Raw genomic sequence first — 22,706 nt, 5'->3', positions numbered from 1 at the left:
TCCCTTGCCGCTGTTTTTGTTCCGCGGGGTTGTGGTGGCAGAATCCCCCGGGCGGTGGACATCTGACCAATAGGACTGGATGTACGGCAGAGTTGCCTATCTGGGTCAAATGGACCTTTTCTTTTTTTTTTTTTTTCTATGTTTCCGCCTCAGTCATCTATCTAGACCTCTTTCTCTCCGTTATCGAAACTCGTTCCTCTTCAACCTCATCTTGACTCGCTTGTTGAGATTCCCCGGCGGTTGTGGAGAAGACTTTGCTGAGCCATACCCATATCATTCACTTTCTCTCCTTCTCAGGAGACTCCTCCGTTCTTTTTGATTTCTTATTGTTTGTTTCCTCGTCATGACCGATCGACGCTCCGATTCTGAAGGTTCGCGCGCGAAACGCCAGAAGATGGATAAGGCTTCAACAGACCCAAAGAACAACCCCTATTTGGCGCATATGTATGAGGATGAGTCGGCCAATGGCGCTCTCAGCAAGAGTTCTGCATTCGCCAAAGTGAAGAGACACCGGACGACTGCCGCCCAGGCCCAGAAGATCGAAGATGGCGACATCAACCCGTTCAGCGAGCAGCCTTTTTCCAACAAGTACTTTTCGATTTTGAAGGGGCGCCGTGATTTGCCTGTCCATGCCCAGAGGTAAGTGTTGGATTGTTCTTGATGTTGCCGGGGTAATGTTCTTGATCTCTAACATGCTTCCTTGTAGAGATGAATTTTTACAACTCTACCAGCAGTCGCAAATCCTAGTGTTCGTGGGTGAAACCGGTTCCGGTAAAACGACGCAGATTCCTCAATTCGTCCTGTTCGATGACCAGCCGCAAACTCAGCGCAAGATGGTCGCCTGTACGCAACCCCGTCGAGTGGCCGCCATGTCCGTCGCCCAGCGTGTGGCGGCAGAAATGGATGTCAGGCTGGGAGAGGAAGTGGGTTACAGCATCCGTTTCGAGGACAAGACGGGCCCCAAGACTCTCCTGAAGTACATGACGGACGGTATGCTTTTGCGGGAGGCCATGCATGACCATAACCTAAATCGCTACAGCACGATTATTCTGGACGAGGCTCACGAACGGACCATGGCGACGGATGTTCTGATGGGTTTACTGAAGGAGGTTGTGGTGCGACGCCCGGATCTGAAGATCATCATCATGTCTGCGACTCTGGATGCGCAGAAGTTCCAGCGCTACTTCATGGATGCCCCTCTCCTCGCCGTTCCCGGTCGCACCCACCCGGTCGAGATCTTCTACACCCCCGAACCCGAAAATGACTACGTGGAGGCCGCCATTCGCACGGTTCTCCAAATCCACGCCACCGAGGCAGATGGTGATATCTTATTGTTCCTGACCGGTGAGGAGGAGATTGAAGATGCTTCGCGCAAGATCTCCCTGGAGGCCGATGAGATGACCAGAGAAGTTGGAGCCGGTCCGTTGAAGGTATACCCGCTCTATGGCAGTCTGCCGCCGCATATGCAGCAACGCATCTTCGACCCGGCACCCGGTCCTACGCGCCCCGGAGGTCGCGCTGGGAGAAAGGTCATCGTGTCGACGAACATCGCCGAAACCTCGCTGACCATTGATGGTATCGTGTATGTCGTGGACCCGGGTTTCTCGAAGCAGAAGATCTACAACCCCCGCATCCGCGTCGAGTCGCTCTTGGTGTCTCCGATCTCCAAGGCTTCGGCGCAGCAGCGTGCCGGTCGTGCCGGTCGTACACGTCCCGGAAAGTGCTTCCGCCTTTACACCGAAGGCGCCTTTAAGAAGGAACTGATCGACCAGACCTACCCTGAGATTCTGCGCTCCAATCTGTCGTCCACCGTCCTGGAGTTGAAGAAACTTGGTGTCGATGATCTGGTGCATTTCGATTTGATGGATCCCCCCGCGCCCGAGACCCTGATGAGAGCCCTGGAGGAGCTCAACTACCTGGCGTGCTTGGACGACGAGGGCAACCTCACTCCGTTGGGCCGTCTGGCGTCGGAATTCCCCCTTGACCCCGCCCTGGCGGTCATGCTGATCAGCTCTCCTGAGTTCTACTGCTCCAACGAGATCCTCTCCATCACGGCCCTTCTTTCCGTCCCCCAGGTCTTCGTGCGACCGGCATCCCAGCGCAAGCGCGCCGACGAGATGAAGAACCTCTTCGCTCACCCCGACGGCGATCAGCTGACCATGCTCAACGTCTACCACGCCTTCAAGGGCGCCGACGCCCAGGAAAACCCGAAGCAGTGGTGCCACGACCATTTCCTCTCCCTGCGATCGCTCCAGTCGGCGGATAACGTGCGCATGCAGCTTCTGCGCATCATGGAGCGCGAAGAGCTCGAGATGGTCTCCACCCCCTTCGAGGACAAGAAGTACTACGAGAACATCCGCCGCGCCCTGTGCGCCGGATTCTTCATGCAGGTCGCCAGGAAGGAAAGCCAGGGAAAGAACATGTACACGACCATCAAAGACAACCAGAATGTCTTGTTGCATCCCTCCACCGTTTTGGGCCACGACGCCGAATGGGTCCTGTACAATGAATTCGTGCTCACCACCAAGAATTACATCCGGACTGTCACCGCCGTCAAGCCTGAGTGGCTCCTGGTAAGATCCCACCTCCAACACAATCAGTGAAAGAAGACGAACAATAACTAATCCATAATTGCAGGACATCGCCCCCGCATACTACGACATCTCAACTTTCGCCAAGGGCGACATCCGTTCGGCTCTTCTCCGCGCCGCCGAGAGGCTTACGCGCAAGGAGAAGATGCGTTCTGAGGGATCACGGAGACGATAGATTATGTGTGTTTGCGGTTATTAGGAGTTCCTTTTTTTATTTACCCTTTCTAGACATCTATTTTATGTTGATGAAATGTTCTTTCTATTTGGCGTCGTGCCCGGTACGCTTCTGTAGTTTTCCTTGATTTGTTTTTTTCTTTTCTTGTCTTTTATCTTCTTCCCCCCCCCCCTGTCAATGTTTAGAAGTAGCGCCGGTCCATCGACGTGTCTTGTCAGATTTTATAGAGAAAATTTGAAATTTCCCTTGATAACAGGGCTGGCAACAATCTAGAGAATGCTGTACCATGAAGCTGAGTGATTATGATTTCCCATATCCTTGACATATATCTCTTTATAAAAGCATGTATTGTTACACGAGCTATAGATTTTCCCCAATCGCCACATGAATAGGCTGAAAAAGGCGTAATTGAGAGATGATGGCCTGGTCGTTGATTCCAATTCTATCATGATAATGTACAGTTCACTAAGGTATCAGTAGGCGGAGCCAAAAGAAAAAAAAAGTATAAAAAAAAATAATGAAACAAATAAATAAACCAATAATAACTCCGCCGAGTTAAGTTATAGCAATGTACACGCTTTCTTGAAGCGCTGGTCGTCGATTGATCGATCGAATGAAATCTTGGAGCAGACAGCTCCAAGATTCGAGGGGTGCCGTGTCATCTCGTTCAAGACGACGACTTGATATATCGAACGCTTAGATGAGGCGGCGCAGGCGGCGCCTCGTCGAGAGCGGCGGCTTTGGGTGGAAGGATGGTATTTGTGGATGCGAGCTGGGCTTTCAGCTGTTCGAGGTCTCTGGAGGCAGACTGGGCTATGGAGGTGCTGTCGAGGGTGGTCTGGTGCAGTTTGTAGATAAGCTGCTTTAGGTGCGAGACTTCGCTTCGTAAGGATGTGATCTCTCCTTTCTGGGCTTCGGCGGTGCGTTTTGCTTCGTGGAACTCTTCTTCGTCGACGTTGAACCGGTCGTCTTCGATGTTGATTTGTTCGAGAAGAGATTCTTGTTGGCTTGTGCTGCTGGGCTCTGGAGCGGGGTTTGAGTTTCGGTACTCTGCGGGCTTGCCGGCGAGGACGGAATCGAGGACTTGCTGGGCGTAGGTCCCCATTAGCTTTTGCCATTGGCGAGCGGAGGATTTGTGCTCGTCCAAGGCGAGTTCGTTCAGCTGCTCTCCGAAGGCGTTGGCGAATGCGTAGCACTTCTCCCATGTCGCTTTATCTCGGGCGTTGAGACTTGTTGGCGATGCGTCCTCTGCTACGTGCCATCGGCGGGAATGTGGGTCTATGGCTGATTCGATACGCAGGTGCTCCATAGCGCACCTCCAGTCGAAGCCACTGTCCACTGCGGCGACGATGATTGCCTCGGAGACGTCGTATCTTTCGCAGGAGTCGCAGAGGTTGGTCATTAGAAGTATCATTTTCTCAACACTGACCTCTTCGTGGGCTGTTGATGAAGAGATGAAAGCCAGACATCTCTTCATGGTCTGCACGCCCATCTCCCAGTCGTGTCGATTGGCATAGAATGCTAAATATGCATTCAGGTTGGGAAAATGGTCCATGTATCCTATCCTCCTAGCCGCTTGGAGGTAGGCTTCGGCTCGCTCGGGTTGATTGAAACGCAAGCAAGACACAATCAGGACGGTGTAGGCGACCGCATTAGCGGATTGCACGGGGGGGACAGCAATTTCGATGCCGTTGATCACTTCCTTGACGTAGTAGCTCAAGTTGTACATGTCAATGGGATAACCCTGCCCGCACAGCATATTCAGAAACCGGTCGAATGACCGGAGATCTTTGTCCTTGCGGTAGAAGGTAAGTATCGTGAGGATAAGAGAGGCGTTCAAAGGAAACTTGTGAGGTAGAATTGTCTTCATAACCAGGTGGCATAGATCGTGCTGCTTGGTTTTGTAAAAAGCCAAAAGCATCAACCGTAAAGCGGTAGACCGATCGGGGTCTTTGGAACGCATGATGTTGTTCGACAGTCGAAGAAGGTATTCCGCGAGCGACATCTCCTCGGCTAGGTATATTTCCGTGTCACTGCGCATCTCCTCTTCCAGCTGGGCGCGCTCGCGTGTCACCTCATCCATATCGCGAAGGCGGAAATCCTTGGTCAGATCATCGATGTATGCCTCCCTCGATGTTTTTAAGTGCCGCATTCTGTGTCGGATATGGCTCAATTCTTTGAGAAGGTCGGCTACCTTCAACTGAGGTACGGAGGAGTCCTGCGCGTAGTTCATCCGGATCCCCTCGTATGTGTGCGCGATGGCCGGTCGCAGCAGTAACCGGATAGCCAGCTGTCTCAGCGCCAATTTCCGAATCGCCTTGAGGCGAATCGGGTCATACCAGAGCCACTCTGGAAAGGCATCATAGTGATTCGACAAGCCTGTCCCATCGTCTGCATCCTCAAAGATTGGAGCCTCGTTTTCCGCAAGGATCTCTGTGACCACCCGGCTCTCCTGCTCGACCTCCACAGTAGCACCACCGGAGCGTGACCCATCCTCAAATTCCAGATCATCCGAAAACATTGGCGAATCCGAGACACGCCGGGGGTTCCTTCGAAGGTTATTTGACGGCCATTGGACTCTGGGTCGTTCGGACGGACGGCGGGCAGCAGCAGTGCTGTATTGGCGTATCTGGGAGATTCGACGGAAGGGTGTCGCTAATTGCTGCGGCGAGATTGCTTGTAGAATGCGCTGTTCCTCGTCCATCAACTTGTCGACCTCCTCCTTGACGGCCGCGATCTTTTCCGTCCATTCAAGACGCCGTTGATTCTTCGCCCGGGCATCTGCCAACGCAGCGGCGGCGAAAATACTCGTGTAAAAAGCCGTAATCGAGTTTCCGATCCGAAGACGTCTCTTGCTTGCGGCCGACGCTGTCCGTGAGGTCAATCCGCTCGCACCGGTGCTCAGGCATGAGACGCAGCGACAGGTCGACGACTGCGCCGAACCGGCACGGGTCCAGAGACTTTGCATAATCACGACATGCCTTGTCCGGGGTCGGAATGGATGAGGGCAGCCGGCGAATAGACCAAGGGAATTGGCGACCCTACAGGGCTCAATGGTTGATCGAAGGTGGTGTGGTGATGTAGGTCGTAGTGGGACGACCAGGAACCGAATTCGCCGACAAAAAGTCATCGGGTCTCCGGGCCGGTGCAAACCCTGCAAACAGCCGCTCTCAGGATAGCCGGACCAGACACGGGGAAACTTGGAGATACCATCTGTACATTCTCATCTCCTTTGTGTGGAACGCACTGGTCGTGTCTCATTGTTGTATTTGTTTTTCTTTGATCTATGTAGCCGGGCTGCAATTATAACCTCTAGATCCTATATCTACTTGTCACAACCCCCCTGGAACCGTGCAGTCGATGATGTTTATCCCATCGATCACCCTCGCAGCTGCTCTGCTGGCCTTGAGCGGCAATGTCGCAAATGCCCATGGCGCCCATTCCGATCAGCCCCCGTCTTCTGACTGGGCGACGCGGCACATGAATGGTGGGTGACTCAAAAATGACCTCTTGACATCGCACGTCCTGACGCTGCTGCTCCAACAGAGGAACATCACATCGATTCTTTTGACCCCGGCTCCTTCTTCGCCCTTCACGATTACGATAACTCCGGAGCTTGGACTTTGGACGAGGTTCGGAAGACATATGGCCTGGACGACGAGTCAAATGCCGGCGTGAGTGAAGATCGCAAGCAGCAGGGCGTTCGGGAGGTGTTTGCGTTGTTCGACCCCACCAACACTGGCGTCATCTCCCGCGATAACTGGATGCGTTTGATCTCGTCCGGCACTCGACTTCCCGACCTTGGGTTTGGTCCCGGTCATCACGGTGACATCGAGTACGAGTATGAAATCCACCATTATGAGAAGTACCACGGAGACGATACAACAGAGGAGGACCTCAACCATCCCGAAGACATTGAGCATTTCCGGAGACACGACGAGGAGGATATGGCGGCAGAGAGGCTGGAACAGCTTGAGAGGACACAAATTGTGGAGAAAAACATCCCGCAAAAGTTCCGCAGGAAGATTTAAGACGTGTACAGTACGGCGTTGATTTTCCCCTTTTTCTTTTGTTGTATATATGATGTCTCCTTTGGACAGTGTGAATGCCGGTTACTTGATATGATGCGATAAATCGATACCCTTTCGTCGCGAGGATAGGATATTCACTGCTTGGTCTGGCCGGATCCAGCTTTGCCCGGTTGCGCTGAGTATTGGCTCGGTTTCTCCGACGGGTCAGATTCGTGGGTTGGGCTTTGCTGTTCTTCGCCAGCGTCTTATTTCGAATTGTCGGATGGGGATGACAGTCGTACATCAAAGACACAGTGCATGACCCCGGGCGCGTAGGTCTTCACATATTCGACATGACGGCACTCAGCAATGGCAGGCGAATTGATAGCCTGGGACCGTATCCTTTGGAGCTCCGTAGTAAACTCCTGTTTCTTCTGCTCGACTTCCTGTATATCAACGTTCTCATGGACGTGCAGCCACCCACCCCTCTGAGCATCAACCATGCTACAAGCATTGTCCCACGCCGCACGGGATGTCGGGAGGAGGCCCAAATTGACGTGCCTGATGCTGTTCCATTCACCTGGGCACGTTGTCGCCGTCGCCCGCTGCACGTCACTCAAAATCCTGGCAGCATGCTTGTTGTCACCATGGAAGACAACCACCCTAGTCTGATCATCAAGACTCTCAACCAACTCCTGCACAGACACATTCAAAGCGCCGTCCCGCACAGAAACCACCCTGCAACCCCATCCATTCGCCACACATCCCCTCCTCAACCCCTCCACAGACCACCCATTAATCTCCCACCCCCACACCCTCCTCACCCCCTTCTTCAAATACGAGAAAACAAAGTACCCAATCCCCGCATACATATCAACAACAGCAACGTCCCCAACCTCCTGCCCCGCAAGCGAGCCCTCATCAAGCCCCTCAAACGCGCCCAGGATCCGCGCCTTCTCGGTGATATTGCCGCGCGAGAACATAGTGTACAGCGGCGCCCAGATCTGCACGATCCCGTGGTTCTGCACCGTGCGCACCCACAGCGCATGCTGGAAATCGAGCTCACTCGGCTGCGCTTCTTCGCCATCTCCTGATGGAGGGGGCCCGAAGTCTCCGTGCAAGGGGATCAGGCCCACGGGGCTGCGCATGCGGTTCTCGTGTCCTTGAGTGTCGGTGGGTGCGATGGGGGCGTTGATCGCGATGTGTGTCACGCCCATGTGGCTGAATGATGCGGCTAGTGACTCGTAGAGTTGCTGGCGCTGCTGCGGATCTAGGTCTTGGTAGAGTGAGCCCCATGGTGCGGGGGCGCTGAATGCATTCGCGGGAAGCAATAGGAGCGGTTCATATGCGGTGAAGCGTTTTGGGAGTGACGATGCTAGTGTTTCTGGGGATAGGCCGTGGTTGGAAAGTGTTGATGGTGATAGATGGTTTGTCACGAAGTCTTGTATGCCCCGCTGTAGCGGATTGAAGATCTTTTTCGGACGATTTCCGGTATGACTGCGTCTTGCAGGGTCTCTGTCGGCCTGCCCGGAAGTAGGGCCTTGTCGAGAAGGAGCATGATGTTCACGAGACATAATGTTGGAATTTGGTCACTCCAATATTGCCAGACTTTGGCTTATTGATTGAAACCATATAGTAATAGAGTGCGCGAGCTTAGAAGGGCATTTTGGTTGACAGCTGATGGTATACTAGGCGATATTAATTCCCACAGCCTCCAGTTTAGCTTTGAACCTGGAACATCATAGCCACAGTATTATTACCAGAAGTCGTCTTGCGTCGTTAACGATAGTCGATGTTTGTGGTGTTGACCAATTGAAAATTTGGAGTCCATCTTCCGTTATATGCTCGTCATGTGACCTGTATCTATATCTGAAAACGACGAGACTCGACTAACATGGAAAATAGTATGGGAGAAAAACCCGACTCAATTGTGTGATGTATAATGTTTCAAAATAGTCCTTTTAAGTGTCTCAATCATTATACGAGATGATATTGTCCTTTCACTATCACTATAAAATACGACGGCATTTAGACGAGGAAGATCTTCCACAATGAAATTTGATAGTGTGCATTGTACTATGTACTATTGCCATACTTCAAAAAGGTGGTAGTGGCAGTATGCAGACTGTCGCAGGAAAGACCAGATAAAATCACCAAGGATATCGTTAAAACAGTCGCCGCCGTGACCTCATGCTGCAAGTAAAAAAAAGACCGTCGCTTCCCACCGAGGATAGCCCATGGAAATTACTGGAAAAAAGACAGAGGAGATGGAATTGAATGGGATTGGTATGACAAAGATATGGCGGATTCAGTAATCAGTGCCAGTGTATCCAAGCCTATCATTGGTGTCAAGCACGCTAGCATCGCCTGTTAGTATCTAGATCAACGATCCAAAAAGAGAGCCAAACTCACGAATATTGTTTTGTCAATGTCCCCTCACCACCTTTTGCTAGATCGATACTGTAAACATAAAAGTTACCGTCGCTGGTGACCACCATAACTTGCGGCGTGTTGCTACTCATAGCGACGACACTCCGTAGCGGCCCAGTATTCCCATTTCCTCCCGCGGCCTGGTTGGCCTTGGGGAGTTTAATCCAGGCAAAGTCCCGCGTCGGTTCCCACATTTCGCTGACGCCTTTTGGGAGATACCCGCCGACTCGAGCAGCAAAAGAGCTCCCCACGTTTTGAGAGGTCCGTCGGATGATTCCCATTAAGGTCCCATTGTGTTTCCGCATAGCTACCTCCGAGCCCGATTCTTCCCCCATGTCGTCGGCTTCCGGCGATTGACTCGGAGAACTGTGACTCAATGTTCCTTGGCGGGTGGTGGGCGAGGATGGAGAGGAGCCGTCAGGAGACTGGCCCGGGTGGCTCAGTTTGAATAGATGAATGGTTTCGGTCGACGAAGAGACACAGAGGAGGGTCGAAGTGGTATTGAAGGACATGCTGTAGATTCTGGAGGGGATTGATCCGCGCCGAAATTGGTAGAGTTTGTGGCCATCCGGAACGGAAAAGACGCGGATGATTGTTCCTTTGTCGGATGCAGTGGCAATAAGAGTGCCATCGCCATTAAGTGTAATGCATGCTAACGGGGACCGATGGGCCTCAATGACGTTGATCGCTTCTAGCTTCAACGTATCAAAGATTAGAACCTCTCCACTGGTAGGTGATACGTGCATTGCTCCCGGTGGCGCATGAGGCGGGGGGGTGAAAGTAGCAGCCGGAGCTCTCAGCGGAAGAGGGTATGCGAGATAGCAATTGTCGGACGATGGCGATAGGGCACAGAGCGCTGCTAGACGTTAGAAACAAAGCCCATGCAAATGCAGCGGAAGATGGAAGGTCTTGCCGTTCGGATTTGGGGAGGTCTGGATGGTATATAGGAGCTTCATGGTTTGAATGTCATAGATATAGATCTGATCCTCTAGAACGATCACGAGGCGTTTTCGGTTCAGCTTGACCGCTAGGACGGTGGTAGGGAACGTCAATTCGCATATTGTGGATTGGCGCTATATTGAGAAGAGGCAGACAAGCAGTGTCAACGAGAGTCACGAAATCGAGTAAACAGCCCAACAGTCCCAACAACATGCAATTTCTTGCCTCTTCCTCTCCTCTCCCCTCCTCATGACAGTCACACAGCCCCACATGTTTGCGCAAAGGATGTCTACGAACCTTGGTATTAGTGATGTGAAGCCGACGCGGCGACAGAATAAGCGCAACCAGCGACGTCGAGAATAGCATCTCCATTATCGCGATATTCCCTTCCTTGGTCTCATAGCTCTTAGCGAACGGATCCGTTGTGAAGATTCGAAAACCCCTAGACGTCGCTGGTAGACAGACATTAGAAAATGACTCTGTCGCGACGAGCGATATTTGGCGGTGGAGGCGGGGGAGCCCTTACCGACAGCCAAATGGCTGTAGTCTTGGTTAAACGTCACGAAATTCATGGCCATTTTTCCTCAGTCGCACCCCTTGCGAGCGCGACACCGATTTCAAAAGAGACAAGTGGCGCAAACACTGGAAAATCGAATCAGAGAAGAAGCGTTACGCGACCAGGATCGAGCCAACAAGGATGTTCGCGGGGTTCGTGGGTAGTGGTAGGAAGCTAAAGGCACAGCAGGTCGATCCTATCACAGGACCATTTCGTCACCGATGACCTTCGCCTCACGGGTCCCGGGGGGGAGGGGGCTTAAGTATACCGGTGATCAGCGATCACATGCAGACGTACAACACAGAAAATAGGAGCGACAAAGGTCCGCAGCGCACGGAAGGAGGATCGTTAAGGTTGACAGTTGTTGAGAAAGAGAGGACCCGGGGAAATCGCAGAGCAACAAGCAGTTCCTCCTCCTACCGCGGGCTGAGTCTGGCGCGCGGCAAAGCGTGCCTTGGGACGCTCGGGCCACACCTTGATTACTACGATGATCTAAACTTTTCAAGACATTGTAGTGGGGCTTTTCCCACTCCCGGGTTGCCGTTCTTTTTCATATAATTTGACATTCTACCCGTCTATAGACTCTATAGGAGCGGTATTTTCGGCTTTTTAGTGATGGTCTCCAAAAAAGGGCCAGCGGCGGCCCCTGGAGGCGTCTCTAAGGTCGAAAAGGACGCCGATTTGGTGATGGCTGTAAGTTGTATATGATTGAGTCCTCGACCCCGCATACCCTGCGAGATGCTGTTACTTACTTTTCTGTCTGAAGACGAACAATAGTAGTATTGCATCGAAACGAAGCGTCGAGCAGCTTTATTACCCTAAACCCCATTTTTTCCGGCATTTCGTTGGGAAACCTCAGCGACGATCGCCCGGGATCAATCGCGGATATTGGCTTCGGATGCATACGATGGAAGAGAGCGTCCGCCGATTCATGCGCGAACCTTCAGAGAAACCCAAATTCGTCTTGAATCTTGGTTGTGGCTTGTGAGTCGTAACGCGGCGGATTGATAACGAGGTGGAAACGTATGGACTGGATGCTAAGTCGGAATGTCGTAGTGATCCGTTGCCCTTCATACTGCTCAGCGCCGACGAGAGCCTCTGTAGAAATACGACGTTCGTGGATATTGATTACGAGAAATTGATGGTCAATAGAAAGCTGTCCATCGAGAAATCGGACGATATCACACAGCTCCTCCAGGATGTAGAATTCCTGCCAAACGACAGTCCCATCCTGGTTCGCAGCAAGAACTATGTGGCTGTTGGCTGCGATCTGAAGAACCTAGAAAAGCTAGACGAAGTGCTCAGACGGCAAATCCTGCCCTCGGAGTGCTCGGTTCTCTTTCTGGCGGAAGTGTCCCTGACGTATATGGACGTCAATTCCGCCACTGCGGTATTGCAATGGGCCGCGAAGTTAAGCAACGGTCAGAAATACCGACAATTTCCCAGCCTATCACGGATTCGCATGCTGACTCGTTATGAAAGATGCTCAATTTTGCATATTAGAGCAGTTTTTCCCAGACGGACCGGAGCATCCTTTCGCATCGGCCATGATGAAGCACTTTAAGAAGATGGGCGCGCCCCTGCATTCGGTACACGAATATCCTTCGCTGCGCCAACAGGAGGAACGCTTTAAAGCCGCTGGATGGAGCCAGGCGAAGGCCAGGAGTTTATGGGATCTTTGGTCAGACAACGAATTTGTCGGCATCCCCCTCAGGAACTCTCTAGATCTAGTGGAGCCATTCGACGAGTGGGAAGAGCTCGCACTCTATTCGTCCCATTACTTCCTCCTGCATGCCTCTACTTCTCCAGGCTCCGAAGCCCTTTCAGAGTCGACAATCCCCGACGCGTCAGGGGACCCTAGTGCCGAGTTCTCACTACTGGCAAACTGCCCATCTGTGGTTGGCCAGCGGCGATTCGGGGCGCTGATTCCCGACGGAAACTCATCGATCGGCTACCATTCCGGGATAGGCCGTCAAACACGGCTGCTATCCACCGATCTATATACCAATTCGGAAGAAATTGTCGAATCTCGGCTGCCTTTCCCTCCGAATGACGTATCGGCCCGAATGTGTCACACAGTCACGGACCTGGGCAACGGCGACTGCCTACTTGTTGGAGGGAGAGCCTCTCCAGCCTCGGGGTTTCAGGATTGCTGGCTGCGAGAAGCGGGCCAGTGGCGCCAAACCCAGAGTCTCCCGGCTTCTAGATTCAGACACAATGCTGTAAAAGTCACTCTCGACACGGATTATGTGCTTGTATATGGAGGAAAAGACAGTAACGGCCCCGTGCTGGGTACATGGTTATCGTGGAGCAAAAGCGGAAACGGATGGCGAGAGGTCGAGGTCAACACAGATAAAGTTGGGTCTCGATTCGGGGCTTGCTTGACAAACCTTGATGATACATCAGGGGTGCTATGTGGGGGAATCGGCCCGGATGGAGTCGTCCTTGATGACTTTTGGACGTGGAAATTCCAACAGAAGAGTGACGGATCCCTTTCTCTTGAACTGACTGACCAAACCGAGAACTTGCGAAACAACTCGCCTTTGTTCAAGTATATCAATCGGTTTGGGGCTACGATCAGTCGGACTTCGTGGGGTCTGGTTATTGTCGGCGGTATCACCGCTCGACAAGTGGTTCCTCTTGACAAAGAGATTATGCTTCTCGACTTGTCAATTTTGTTGAAATGTTTGAGAGAAGAGAAGACTTGGACCGACAGCCCCAATATTGTTTCTGCAATCGGACTAGGGGTTGGCTTTGAAGGGCCGAGACCTTTACTGGTCGGCCATGTTGCGAGCACTGTCACTCCCACCGAATTAATTATTTTGGGCGGCGGTGCCGTCTGCTTCGCGTTTGGAACCGTCTGGACGGAGGGGACCTGGATGCTGAAGCAGAAGGACTCTACCGCCGAAAACAACTGGGCCCTGGTTTCCCAAAGCTAGCCAGCCTACTCATGGGGCGGCTAGACTATCCGGAAATCATCAGTGCGTTGATTCCAAAGCGGCGGAAGAGATCATGTTAACTCCTCGCGTGCGAGTCGCAAAGTCCGCGCACTTTCAACAGATTGTTGCTGACTGCAAACCAGTGATAAATGAAAGATCGGACAGTGGCCCTTGCAAAGAGCTCTGGACAAAAGAGTATCTCACCAGTGCAATCGGTGGTGACAGCAATGTACGCTCGTATTCCCAATAGCAGCCGGAAAGCTTCCTCGCTAAGCGTAGTCAAATCAAGCCGTAGTGCACGCAGCCCATACAGAAAATCTGAGCTCCCAATCCAAAGAATTCTCTTACGCGACTAAACGTTTTGGCCCGTTCATGGACGAGGTGCACGCGGGTGGTCACCAGGACCTGCGACGAAACAGCCTGCCAACCGCGTGGCTGATTTCCAGAATGAAAGACGATTTTCGACTCCCCGAGATGTTTTCACAGGTGTCGGGAGTTGCACACAGCTCCCCACTGAGGATATTTGGTCCGATTACTCTCTGGCTTCACGACGATGTAAGCTACGTCGTCACAGTCACATAGTCACACAGTTGGTTGGAGATGACAATGCACTGGCGATTGCCCCAGATTATGGTAACTGTCCTGGGTCAAATTCGCGGGAAGAAAAGGCTGATTCTCCACCCTCCACGCGGCGTTCAATACTTGAGCATTCCGCCTGGGGCCTCGAGCTCTAATTTCAACATCTTCCAGGAGGATGGATCTGTTACTTCAATCCCGCATACTTCCCCACAGGAGGCCACTTGCACCCAGGAGACGTTCTCTTCATCCCGCCACTGTGGCTGCAGACCGCGTCACCCACAGGCCAGGTCAGCATTGATGTCAATATTTCTTTCGCAATATCTAGAAAGGGTATGCCGCCGGTCGGGATGTCTATGGCAATCGGGACTTGCAAGCCAATAAGAAATCGCTCAATGATCTCCAGAAGACGATCAGGTTATTCGAGTGACTCCCGACTGACATGGCCCAGTATTATCTGCTGGGGCTCGCGCGGGAGTTGAAGGAGACGGCCCAAGGATGGATGGGGCCAGATGTTCGCGTCTCTTGTACAAAGCATGACTAGATATCCCTGCTTGATTATGCCCGCCGAACATCAGTTGGCAGGGCGCAAGGGCCCCTAGCTGTACCTAATTGAGTAGCGCCACCTTGTAATCCTGCTTTGGTTCCACTCTGTAGTGTCTATCAGTCCGCATATTGCATCAGCAAATGCGACTGACCCTGTAGAGATGGGCTTCGCCCCTGGGATATTCAGTTTTATTCAAAATTGTTTGCAAGCACGGCTGAGTGAAAACAGTTTTAAGGATAGACCTATTCGGGACCTGAGGAAAGATCTGGTTCCCTCCTTTCCGTTTCTTTTTTCTTTCTTTGTTTGATATCCTCCGTGCGTTTATCCCGATCGAGGACGCTGATTACCGAAGGATGGCACCTTACTTCTGCCGTGTTTGTACAACTCACACTTCGAACCTTGCTGTTGTTTCACCAGACCTCAAGGGTGCGCCAATGCCGCTTGCATCATTTGTGTTCTATTGCTGTTCTTGATATGATATTCTCTCTCCTGTGGTTCTGAAGATTTAGGTTTCGGAGGAGCCGATTTGGTTCTACTGGGTGGGCGATATACTGGCGAGCGAAGTTTGACCCCCAGAGCAAATCCAGCTAATCCCATGAACGTTGATACACCATGTTTGATGTTTGGAGATTCGAAAAGTATAATATTAAGCGGAAGCAGTGTCATCATTTCAAGCCATCGACGATCGAGGCCATTGACCCAAGGGAGCCAAGACTCCCCCGGGCCAGTCTCACTCTGAAGATTTCGCAGTGCACGGAGAGACGAAAGCGTAGATATTTGGTAATTGTTGAAGCCACAGTCGTGCAAACCACTGGTACCCGCAACCACGGTGGGGGCCCCGAGGCGGGAGACGCATGACACTAGAGAACCACGGATCCTTGTCCCAACCCGTTGCGATGGGGACAATGGGGGGGTGGTGGAGGGAGGGGGGAAAGGCGCTAGACGGGGAATTCCTCGTGCCAATAGCGAGGCTGGTGCTATGTCCACTGAGTTTGGTTGGTCCTGCATTTGCTACCGGGTGCACGCTCCCATTTGCCAGGTCTAGACGGTCTTTCCAGCCTCTGACTCGCTAGGCTTAGGTGCTGTGTTGCCTTATCGGAGGCCCAGAGCCCAAGAAAGCATCCCCCTCCTCATCCTCCTATTGGGCGTTCCCTCGTCACGGATGTTTGGCATTCAAGATTCACCGGGAGTCTAGAGAAAGGGTGGGTGGGGCAGTCCGCACGGACAAAGACCATTCGCGAGGACCACCTCCATGCCCAGCATGTCCAACATGTCCAACATCTCAAGGGGGGGTCATTAGGTATGTGATGAGCTCCCAGTGGAAACGTGGTGAACAGTATACCTTATCGATGGAAGGTGCCCGAAATGAGGATGACGATGATGACGATCGAAGGAACTAGAGGAATTAGAAGAATACCTTCGAGGTGGATACCCATCAGACCACAAGAAAGAATCAATCATCATCCCACATGAAAGGTGGAAGAAGGAGAACCGGCAATTGCACAGACCAAGACGCCACGGAAGGGCTAGGCACCAAGGCAGTGAGGCATCCACCCCCCTCCCCACTCCCCGTATTGTTTGTAATTTGTTCCTTCTTACAACTTCCCAGTTCTTCATCTCATTCCTCTGCATTGTCTGCTTCAATCTCCTCATGAACACTCTTATCTTTCCTCATTGTCTCTTCACCTAATTTGTCATTCACTTACCAGGAACCTTATCCTTCTTTTCTGGATCAATTCATTTGGGATTGACGGTCCTTGGGAAGCTAAAGTGTAATAGCCAGTGGGGCGTCTTCAATCGCATTGTCAAGACAGGGCGAGAATCTAAAATATTGGTCTCTGATTATCTTGTGGGTATCCTAGCTGTTCTCTTGGTCATTGATTCTTTCCCGTTCATCTCTCTTCTTTGGAATGGGTGATGATTCCTGGTTGTTCGCGGTTCTTGTCCCCATATCTGGTGGGTCGGTCCACTGACTGGAGAACTCCCAGGGCCTGTTTGGTGTTTCACGTGTGACGTATGTTACAACATCCACCTCCCCCACTTTTTGCGCTGGCTCCGCTCTTACACCTGCACTGTGTCTTACCTGTTCCTCTGCTTCTCTCTCTTGACACTATACCTTGACTGTCTGTTCAGCTGACAATGATCCTTCTGGATAGTGGCGACTAGCACAGGCCGATACAATTGCTTTCTCACGGGTTGCCCGAAGAATGCGCGATTAACCTCCCTCCTAACCGCAACTCTATTTGGTATAGAAACAGGTGTGACTTATATACCTTTTTGATACCGCCAACATGGCTACTGTGGTTGTGCAGCAGCAAACGCTGCGCCATCCCTCCCCTCCACCGACCGGCATCTCTCCGTCCTTAGGGATCAACCGAAGCTCTTCTCCGATCCCGAACAGACACCTACCCGTATGCCCCACGGGGCCATCCCCGGACGCCACACCCTCGACGACCCAGGATGACCTGGGTGATCAATCTCCTTCCTCCTTGCTCTTTCCACCGGATGCGTTCTCTCGCGTTTCGGAGTCGCCTCCGTTGTATTCCATAGATGCATTCTCCCTATCTGCGGCCCTCAACCATTGTGCGTCTCAGCCGTTGCCAGATCCCAGTCTGGTCTTCCCATGGCTGCACGGTCTCCACCCGGAGAACCATCTGCAGTTGGGCTTTTTCACCCACCGAAAGCGCGCTCTCAGGGTCACTCCGAAATGCTGGCGTGGGATTACATTGGTGAAGGTGGGCGGCGATCTCGCGACAGCGAGGTTGAAAGGTGCCGTGGGCCCGGAGGAAATACTGTCACCCTCGGGTCTGGATTTTTTGGCCGCCGATCCTCGGGAGGGGTTCTCAGTGCGCAATTTTCAAATCCAGACTGCCAAGCTGGCGCCCTTATCGGACATCGTCGTGTACGGGGAGCAGGGTTGCGACAAGGGACAGATTATGGAGGTTGCGGGGAGCATTGCGACAGCGCAGCAGCACTGGAGGCTCCAGTTTGACCCTCAACAGTACTTGCAGGCGTATAATACCTTTGTTCTCTCAAGTCAGTTACAATCGCTACATTGTCCCCGTTCTCTTATCGGAAGCTGACCGTGGACTAGCACCGTTCTCAAAAATCGAGCAGCACACTCCGGAGCTGGTGGCTGTCAACTCCCTCGGCCAGCTGACGGGACAAGTGGTCGATTTCTGTGGGTCCCAACATGTTTTTTTCATCAGGTAGCGCCTGCTAATATAGAGCCAGTCCAATGGGAACGGGTTGAGATGTGTGAGATGTCCCGGGCATCGGAGATTTCCACCAATGTCTGGCAAGGTCCTACCCCGGATCATCTGCTGAGGATGGGATCGGGTGGCCCTGCCGCTGGTGAATTCTATGATCTCTTGATTGAGGCGAGTGACCTGGCGAGCATGCCTGGCCCTCGCTATTTGGCATCGCTCAACGAACAGATTGAGAAGGGACCAACACGATTGGAGTTCCCAGCATCCGGATCGATCCTCTTGCCCTCGGGTGAGAATAGGGAGCTAGACGACCTGGTGACCACGCTGCGGTGGATCTATTATCTAGCGAATCCAGAAGATCCAGGGTCTTCGAGGGATTTGGATGTGGATGGGGATATTCAAATGGTTCCTCTTTCAAATAAGCCCCGCAAGGTTCTGGTGCACTGTCCTGATGGCTATACTGAGAGCTCGCTGCTCGTTATCGCGTATGCGATGTTCGCAGAAGGCATCCCTGCGCACGAGGCGTGGCTTAGGCTTCACAGCGACAAGAAGCGGAACTTCTTCGCTTATCCGTCCGACGTGACCTTTTTAAGCAGCGTGCAGACAAGATTACTGCAGGAGAGCCCGGCGACCCACTCGCATAGGCCTACCTGCCATCCAGATCCCCAATGGTTTCGCTGGTGCGACGGCTCTCTCCCGAGCCGCATCTTGCCATACATGTATCTTGGAAACCTCGCTCATGCGAACAACCCAGGCATGCTCCGGGCACTTGGAATCAAGCGTGTCCTCAGTATTGGCGAATCCGTATCGTGGCACCACGTGGAGGCTGAACAACTAGGGTCGGAGAATCTGATGCATATCACTCAAGTTCAAGACAACGGTGTCGATTCGTTGACAAAGGAGTTTGACCGATGCTTGAATTTCATTCGTGAGCTCCCCTTCCCTCTTCAATGCAGTCTAAGAGTCCATCGTTAACCGCACCCCCTTTAGGTAAGGGAAAGGACGATGGCACCGCCACTCTAGTCCACTGTCGAGTGGGGGTTTCCCGCTCGGCAACTATCTGTATCGCTGAAGTCATGGAGTCTTTGGGGCTCTCTTTCCCGCGAGCATAGTGAGTCGAATGTTTCCAACAAAAGAAAGGTCCACGCGACTAATAAAATATCAGTTGTTTTGTGCGCGCACGAAGGTTAAATGTCATAATTCAACCCCATCTGCGATTTGTGTATGATAACCACCCGTATCCATGTTGCATGAGGGCATTTGGCTAACAAATCGGTCTAGTTATGAGCTGCTTAAATGGGAGGAGTTGCAAATCCAAAAGCACAACAAGCCTCTGAGGCGAGAGCTTGAATGGTCTACCGTGGCCCGCGAGATCGCTCTGATGAACAAACCATACTCAAGATAGCGAAGAAAAGACCGTCGACGTCGTGGCGATCCGATGGCAGCCACCGAGTTTTCTCTTCCCTCCCAGAAGGCACCTCCCGATGGAGACCTTCTTGTACATCAGTTTACGACGATCGACAGAGAGCACATATCCACTGATTTACTCCCACAGACGGGACTAAACTGAACAGGCCGACTATAATACTGAACATTGACTATGAAGATATGAATGGATGAATGAATGGATGAGAGATGGACACTTTCAAATTTCTTTTGGCGTTTGAAACATGCTTGATTTATGGATGAGCGACGATTCGCCAGTACCACCTTTTTTTCTGGCTTTTCTGCGGCTTGGCTGGCGTTGCATTTCTTGAAAGAGATTTTTGCTTTCTTTCTTTACCTATTTTCTCTTTCGTGGATATCTGGATTTGATTTGCGAGGAATACGATTTGTATTGGGTTCTTTTGCTTGTTATTTCTCCGTGTCAGTACTGTATGGGAATCGAATGTCCAAAAACATAAAATAAGGGAAAATGATTCGCTTTATCTAAGAGCCTGTATATACTGATGTTGAGAGATTTGAAATGACCCACCGATCACGCTCGCTTGAAGCCCACCGTAAATCAGCACCGCTCAAAAACCCGATAAAGGCCCTTCAAGTCTGCTACCTCAACCACACCTCGCACCAGACGCGCCGTGGCGACGAGACGAGCCCGCATCGCAGGAAAGACCGTGTGCTCCAGCATCCGAGCCAGCTGTGCCCGGCGATGGGTGGTGAATTCTTCCTCCCCATCCTCACTATCTTCGGGGGCGTCAGTAGCCTCCACCGGTGGACGATGGGGTAATTGTTCCGGCGTGTAGAAGGCGGCTAGCTCGCGGAGGAAGGTATGGAAGCAATCTTGTTCGCTGGTCCAGTCGACGTACGGGCCCAGGCGGAGGAGGAACCGGGGGAGTTTGGCTAGCGAGGGGACGTAGCCTTTGAGGAGGAGAGGGATCGAGATGAGGTCGCCGTCTGGGGATATTTGGAGAGAGAAATACTCGTTGAGCATCTCCCGTCTGTCGATGAGGGCTGTGGCGACTGTTTCGGCTGCGCTGGTAAAGATTTCGTCGGCTTCCTGCTGCTGCTGCGCTCTGGTGCCCGGGGTACGGGTCGGTTGGATCTCGCGCTCGGCTTCCGCGCCGATTTGGAGAAGGTCGATGAGTTTGGGGGGTGGGTCGAGCTTGATGGTTCCGAAATTGCCGAAATCTGTTAGACTGATTTGGTAGAAGAATTCGCTGCAGAACATGCCGTAGTCGATGAGGTAGAGCTTCACGCCGGCTTGGATGGCTGCTATTCGTCGTTGCTCGTCGACTAGTCCTACGTATGTGTGTGATGCGATTGATTCTGTGAGTCCGTTGTGCATCGAGTTGCGCACTTCTGCGCGCAGGTTTTTGACGGATGTAAGGGCGATGCGAAGTGGCTCACGGCCTGATGTCTCGTACTGCAATCCTTCGTTCGGAGTGGTGGAAGAGGTGGGTTGGGCTTCTGTGGTTTGATCCATTGCGGGTGATAGCATCGAGGTGATTTTGCGGATTTTGGAATCTGTGCGAACTAGGTTGTGCTCGTATGGCTTCTTTGACGTTGCAGGTGTCTTGGGGGTGGAATCTCCCCCTTCTGCTGTATCTCGAGTGGTTGAAGAGTCAATTGACGTCACTCCTGGTAGAAGGCTTTGAGTCAGGAAGGTTCGACTAGAGTCAACCTGTGCAAGCTTCGATCTGATCTCGCCGCAGATAGATTCAATGATCTCGTCTTCGTTGAGGAAATTCACTTCCCGTTTGGTCGGATGTACATTCACATCCACCCGCTGCGGGTCGATCTCCAGGTCGATGTAGACAAAAGGATGGCCTCCCTTGGGAAGAAATCCTGCATAAGTCTGTTCAACTGCTCGCTTTACGGCGGTAGACTCAACCGCGCGATGGTTGATGAACAGGAGGATTGTTGTTCGCTTGACATGGTAGTTGGCGTTCGTGGCATATCCATTCGATGAGAAAGCCAGCTTAGTATCCTCTACATTGAATTCGATAAGCTCGTTTGCTACCGCACTCCCATGTATCTGACGGATTCGGTCGATCGTGTTCGCTGCAGAAGGTGTTGAAATGCTGACGCCGGCATCGCCGTGCTTGCGACAGGAGAAAGCGACACCCGAACAGTGAACCGCATATCGACCAACGACGTCTAGAATTTTCGCGTACTCCTCACTCGCTGACCGAAAAGCCCGGCGTCTAGTCGGAACATTATAAAACAAATCCTCGACCTGGCTGTGTCAGCTCTCTCATTGAACGTCGACGCGTCATTTGGGCTACCTACAGTTATTTGAGTGCCCCCACGTCCGGCCGTGGCTTTTGGGGCAGCGTTTTGTCCCGGTTTGGCAGGGACAAGTTTTCCGTCACTATAGTGAGCTCTCCACGCACAGCTTGACCCAGCAGTTTTGGTAGTCACCGTAAGATGGGCAATATGACTGATACTGGCCAAGGCCTCACCTCGAAACCCGTAAGTGCCGATGGAGGTGAGATCTTCAAACTGTTTCAACTTGGACGTTGTGAATCTTTCACACAGTATAGGCAGATCATCTCGCTGTAATCTCAAGATTAGTGTTGAGTTCATCTTATATATGTTAGAATGCAGACATGTCTTACATCTATGCCATGTCCATTGTCTGTGATTTGGAGCAGTTTCAGACCACCTTCTTTGACGAGGATTTCAAGGGAAGTGGATCCAGCATCAACAGCGTTCTCAATCAGCTCCTTGAGGGCATGCATTGGAGCCACAATGATCTCCCCAGCTGCAATTTTGTTGACTACATCTGGATCGAGAGCCTACATACCGTTAGTAGCCACAGTGTAAAGTAGAGATGGGGGTTTGCACTGACTTTGATCCGCTTGGGTTTGTTGATCGTCTCTGTGTCCTCCGCCGCACGCTTCGTGCCACGGGGTTCTTGAACATCAACGTCCATGATGGTTAGATCGTTGGAGTCCCTCGCACATTAGATGGAGTATTTCTCTCGTCTATTAGATTTCCTCCCTATATGACCAAAATGGAAGATTTGCCGTTGATCGTGATAGTGGACGCGTTATGAGCGAGATATAACATGACGTAATCGCATGAATATGGCAAATGGTCTCCAGCTAGTATTTTGTCAAGCCTGACTGATTATTTGTGTTCCAGGCCAGATTCTTTAATCAGCCCCAGATGAAGATGGAGATGGAGTATGGAACGAGGCGGTGGAGAAGGCAGAAGATATACTGACTAAGGTAATCACCATCATTATCCTTCATAACTTATGCATACCCGTAATCTAATCTTATCGGCTTA

General features: G+C 52.0%; 8 protein-coding genes across 8 annotated transcripts; 4 read left to right on the top strand and 4 right to left on the bottom strand.

Annotated features, from left to right (window-relative positions):
• The first annotated feature begins 198 nt into the window (after positions 1-198).
• Positions 199-2,958, top strand: BDW47DRAFT_97868 (DEAH-box ATP-dependent RNA helicase PRP43). Its single transcript, XM_024820508.1, has 3 exons — positions 199-639; positions 707-2,573; positions 2,638-2,958. The coding sequence occupies exons 1-3, from the start codon at positions 344-346 to the stop codon at positions 2,764-2,766; spliced, it is 2,292 nt and encodes a 763-aa protein (XP_024676105.1). The 5' UTR covers positions 199-343; the 3' UTR covers positions 2,767-2,958.
• A 132-nt stretch (positions 2,959-3,090) lies between these two features.
• BDW47DRAFT_97866 (uncharacterized protein) lies at positions 3,091-5,833 on the bottom strand. Its single transcript, XM_024820507.1, has one exon. The coding sequence runs from the start codon at positions 5,732-5,734 to the stop codon at positions 3,434-3,436; it is 2,301 nt and encodes a 766-aa protein (XP_024676104.1). The 5' UTR covers positions 5,735-5,833; the 3' UTR covers positions 3,091-3,433.
• Positions 5,834-5,965: 132 nt separating this feature from the next.
• BDW47DRAFT_97864 (nucleobindin SSP120) lies at positions 5,966-7,521 on the top strand. The gene is made up of 2 exons (XM_024820506.1): positions 5,966-6,253; positions 6,313-7,521. The coding sequence occupies exons 1-2, from the start codon at positions 6,127-6,129 to the stop codon at positions 6,795-6,797; spliced, it is 612 nt and encodes a 203-aa protein (XP_024676103.1). The 5' UTR covers positions 5,966-6,126; the 3' UTR covers positions 6,798-7,521.
• BDW47DRAFT_131411 (tRNA(Phe) (4-demethylwyosine(37)-C(7)) aminocarboxypropyltransferase) lies at positions 6,538-8,560 on the bottom strand. The gene has a single exon (XM_024817299.1). The coding sequence runs from the start codon at positions 8,348-8,350 to the stop codon at positions 7,043-7,045; it is 1,308 nt and encodes a 435-aa protein (XP_024676102.1). The 5' UTR covers positions 8,351-8,560; the 3' UTR covers positions 6,538-7,042.
• A 214-nt stretch (positions 8,561-8,774) lies between these two features.
• Positions 8,775-11,077, bottom strand: BDW47DRAFT_97860 (phosphoinositide binding protein ATG18). Its single transcript, XM_024820505.1, has 5 exons — positions 10,672-11,077; positions 10,443-10,597; positions 10,120-10,279; positions 9,189-10,062; positions 8,775-9,133 (listed from the first exon to the last, which is right to left on the bottom strand). The coding sequence occupies exons 1-5, from the start codon at positions 10,721-10,723 to the stop codon at positions 9,085-9,087; spliced, it is 1,290 nt and encodes a 429-aa protein (XP_024676101.1). The 5' UTR covers positions 10,724-11,077; the 3' UTR covers positions 8,775-9,084.
• A 239-nt stretch (positions 11,078-11,316) lies between these two features.
• BDW47DRAFT_114838 (tRNA methyltransferase PPM2) lies at positions 11,317-14,646 on the top strand (the record flags this gene model as incomplete). Its single annotated transcript, XM_024814724.1, has 9 exons — positions 11,317-11,394; positions 11,468-11,685; positions 11,758-12,122; positions 12,184-13,625; positions 13,684-13,764; positions 13,822-13,869; positions 13,920-14,166; positions 14,433-14,506; positions 14,545-14,646. The coding sequence occupies 9 exons, from the start codon at positions 11,317-11,319 to the stop codon at positions 14,644-14,646; spliced, it is 2,655 nt and encodes an 884-aa protein (XP_024676100.1).
• A 1,734-nt stretch (positions 14,647-16,380) lies between these two features.
• pps1 (tyrosine/serine/threonine protein phosphatase PPS1) lies at positions 16,381-19,960 on the top strand. The gene is made up of 7 exons (XM_024820504.1): positions 16,381-16,612; positions 16,752-17,799; positions 17,858-17,944; positions 17,998-18,900; positions 18,963-19,083; positions 19,138-19,194; positions 19,254-19,960. The coding sequence occupies exons 2-7, from the start codon at positions 17,055-17,057 to the stop codon at positions 19,375-19,377; spliced, it is 2,037 nt and encodes a 678-aa protein (XP_024676099.1). The 5' UTR covers positions 16,381-16,612; positions 16,752-17,054; the 3' UTR covers positions 19,378-19,960.
• On the bottom strand, positions 19,930-22,553 carry BDW47DRAFT_24754 (mismatch repair ATPase MLH1). The gene is made up of 4 exons (XM_024818564.1): positions 22,264-22,553; positions 22,031-22,210; positions 21,702-21,968; positions 19,930-21,648 (listed from the first exon to the last, which is right to left on the bottom strand). The coding sequence occupies exons 1-4, from the start codon at positions 22,345-22,347 to the stop codon at positions 19,978-19,980; spliced, it is 2,202 nt and encodes a 733-aa protein (XP_024676098.1). The 5' UTR covers positions 22,348-22,553; the 3' UTR covers positions 19,930-19,977.
• Positions 22,554-22,706: the final 153 nt, after the last annotated feature.

Source organism: Aspergillus candidus (genome assembly GCF_002847045.1).
Source record: "Aspergillus candidus strain CBS 102.13 unplaced genomic scaffold BDW47scaffold_2, whole genome shotgun sequence".
NCBI classification, from domain to species: Eukaryota; Fungi; Ascomycota; class Eurotiomycetes; order Eurotiales; family Aspergillaceae; genus Aspergillus; species Aspergillus candidus.
Note: the sequence above shows the minus strand (reverse complement) of the source record. Positions and strands in the feature narration are given on the sequence as shown.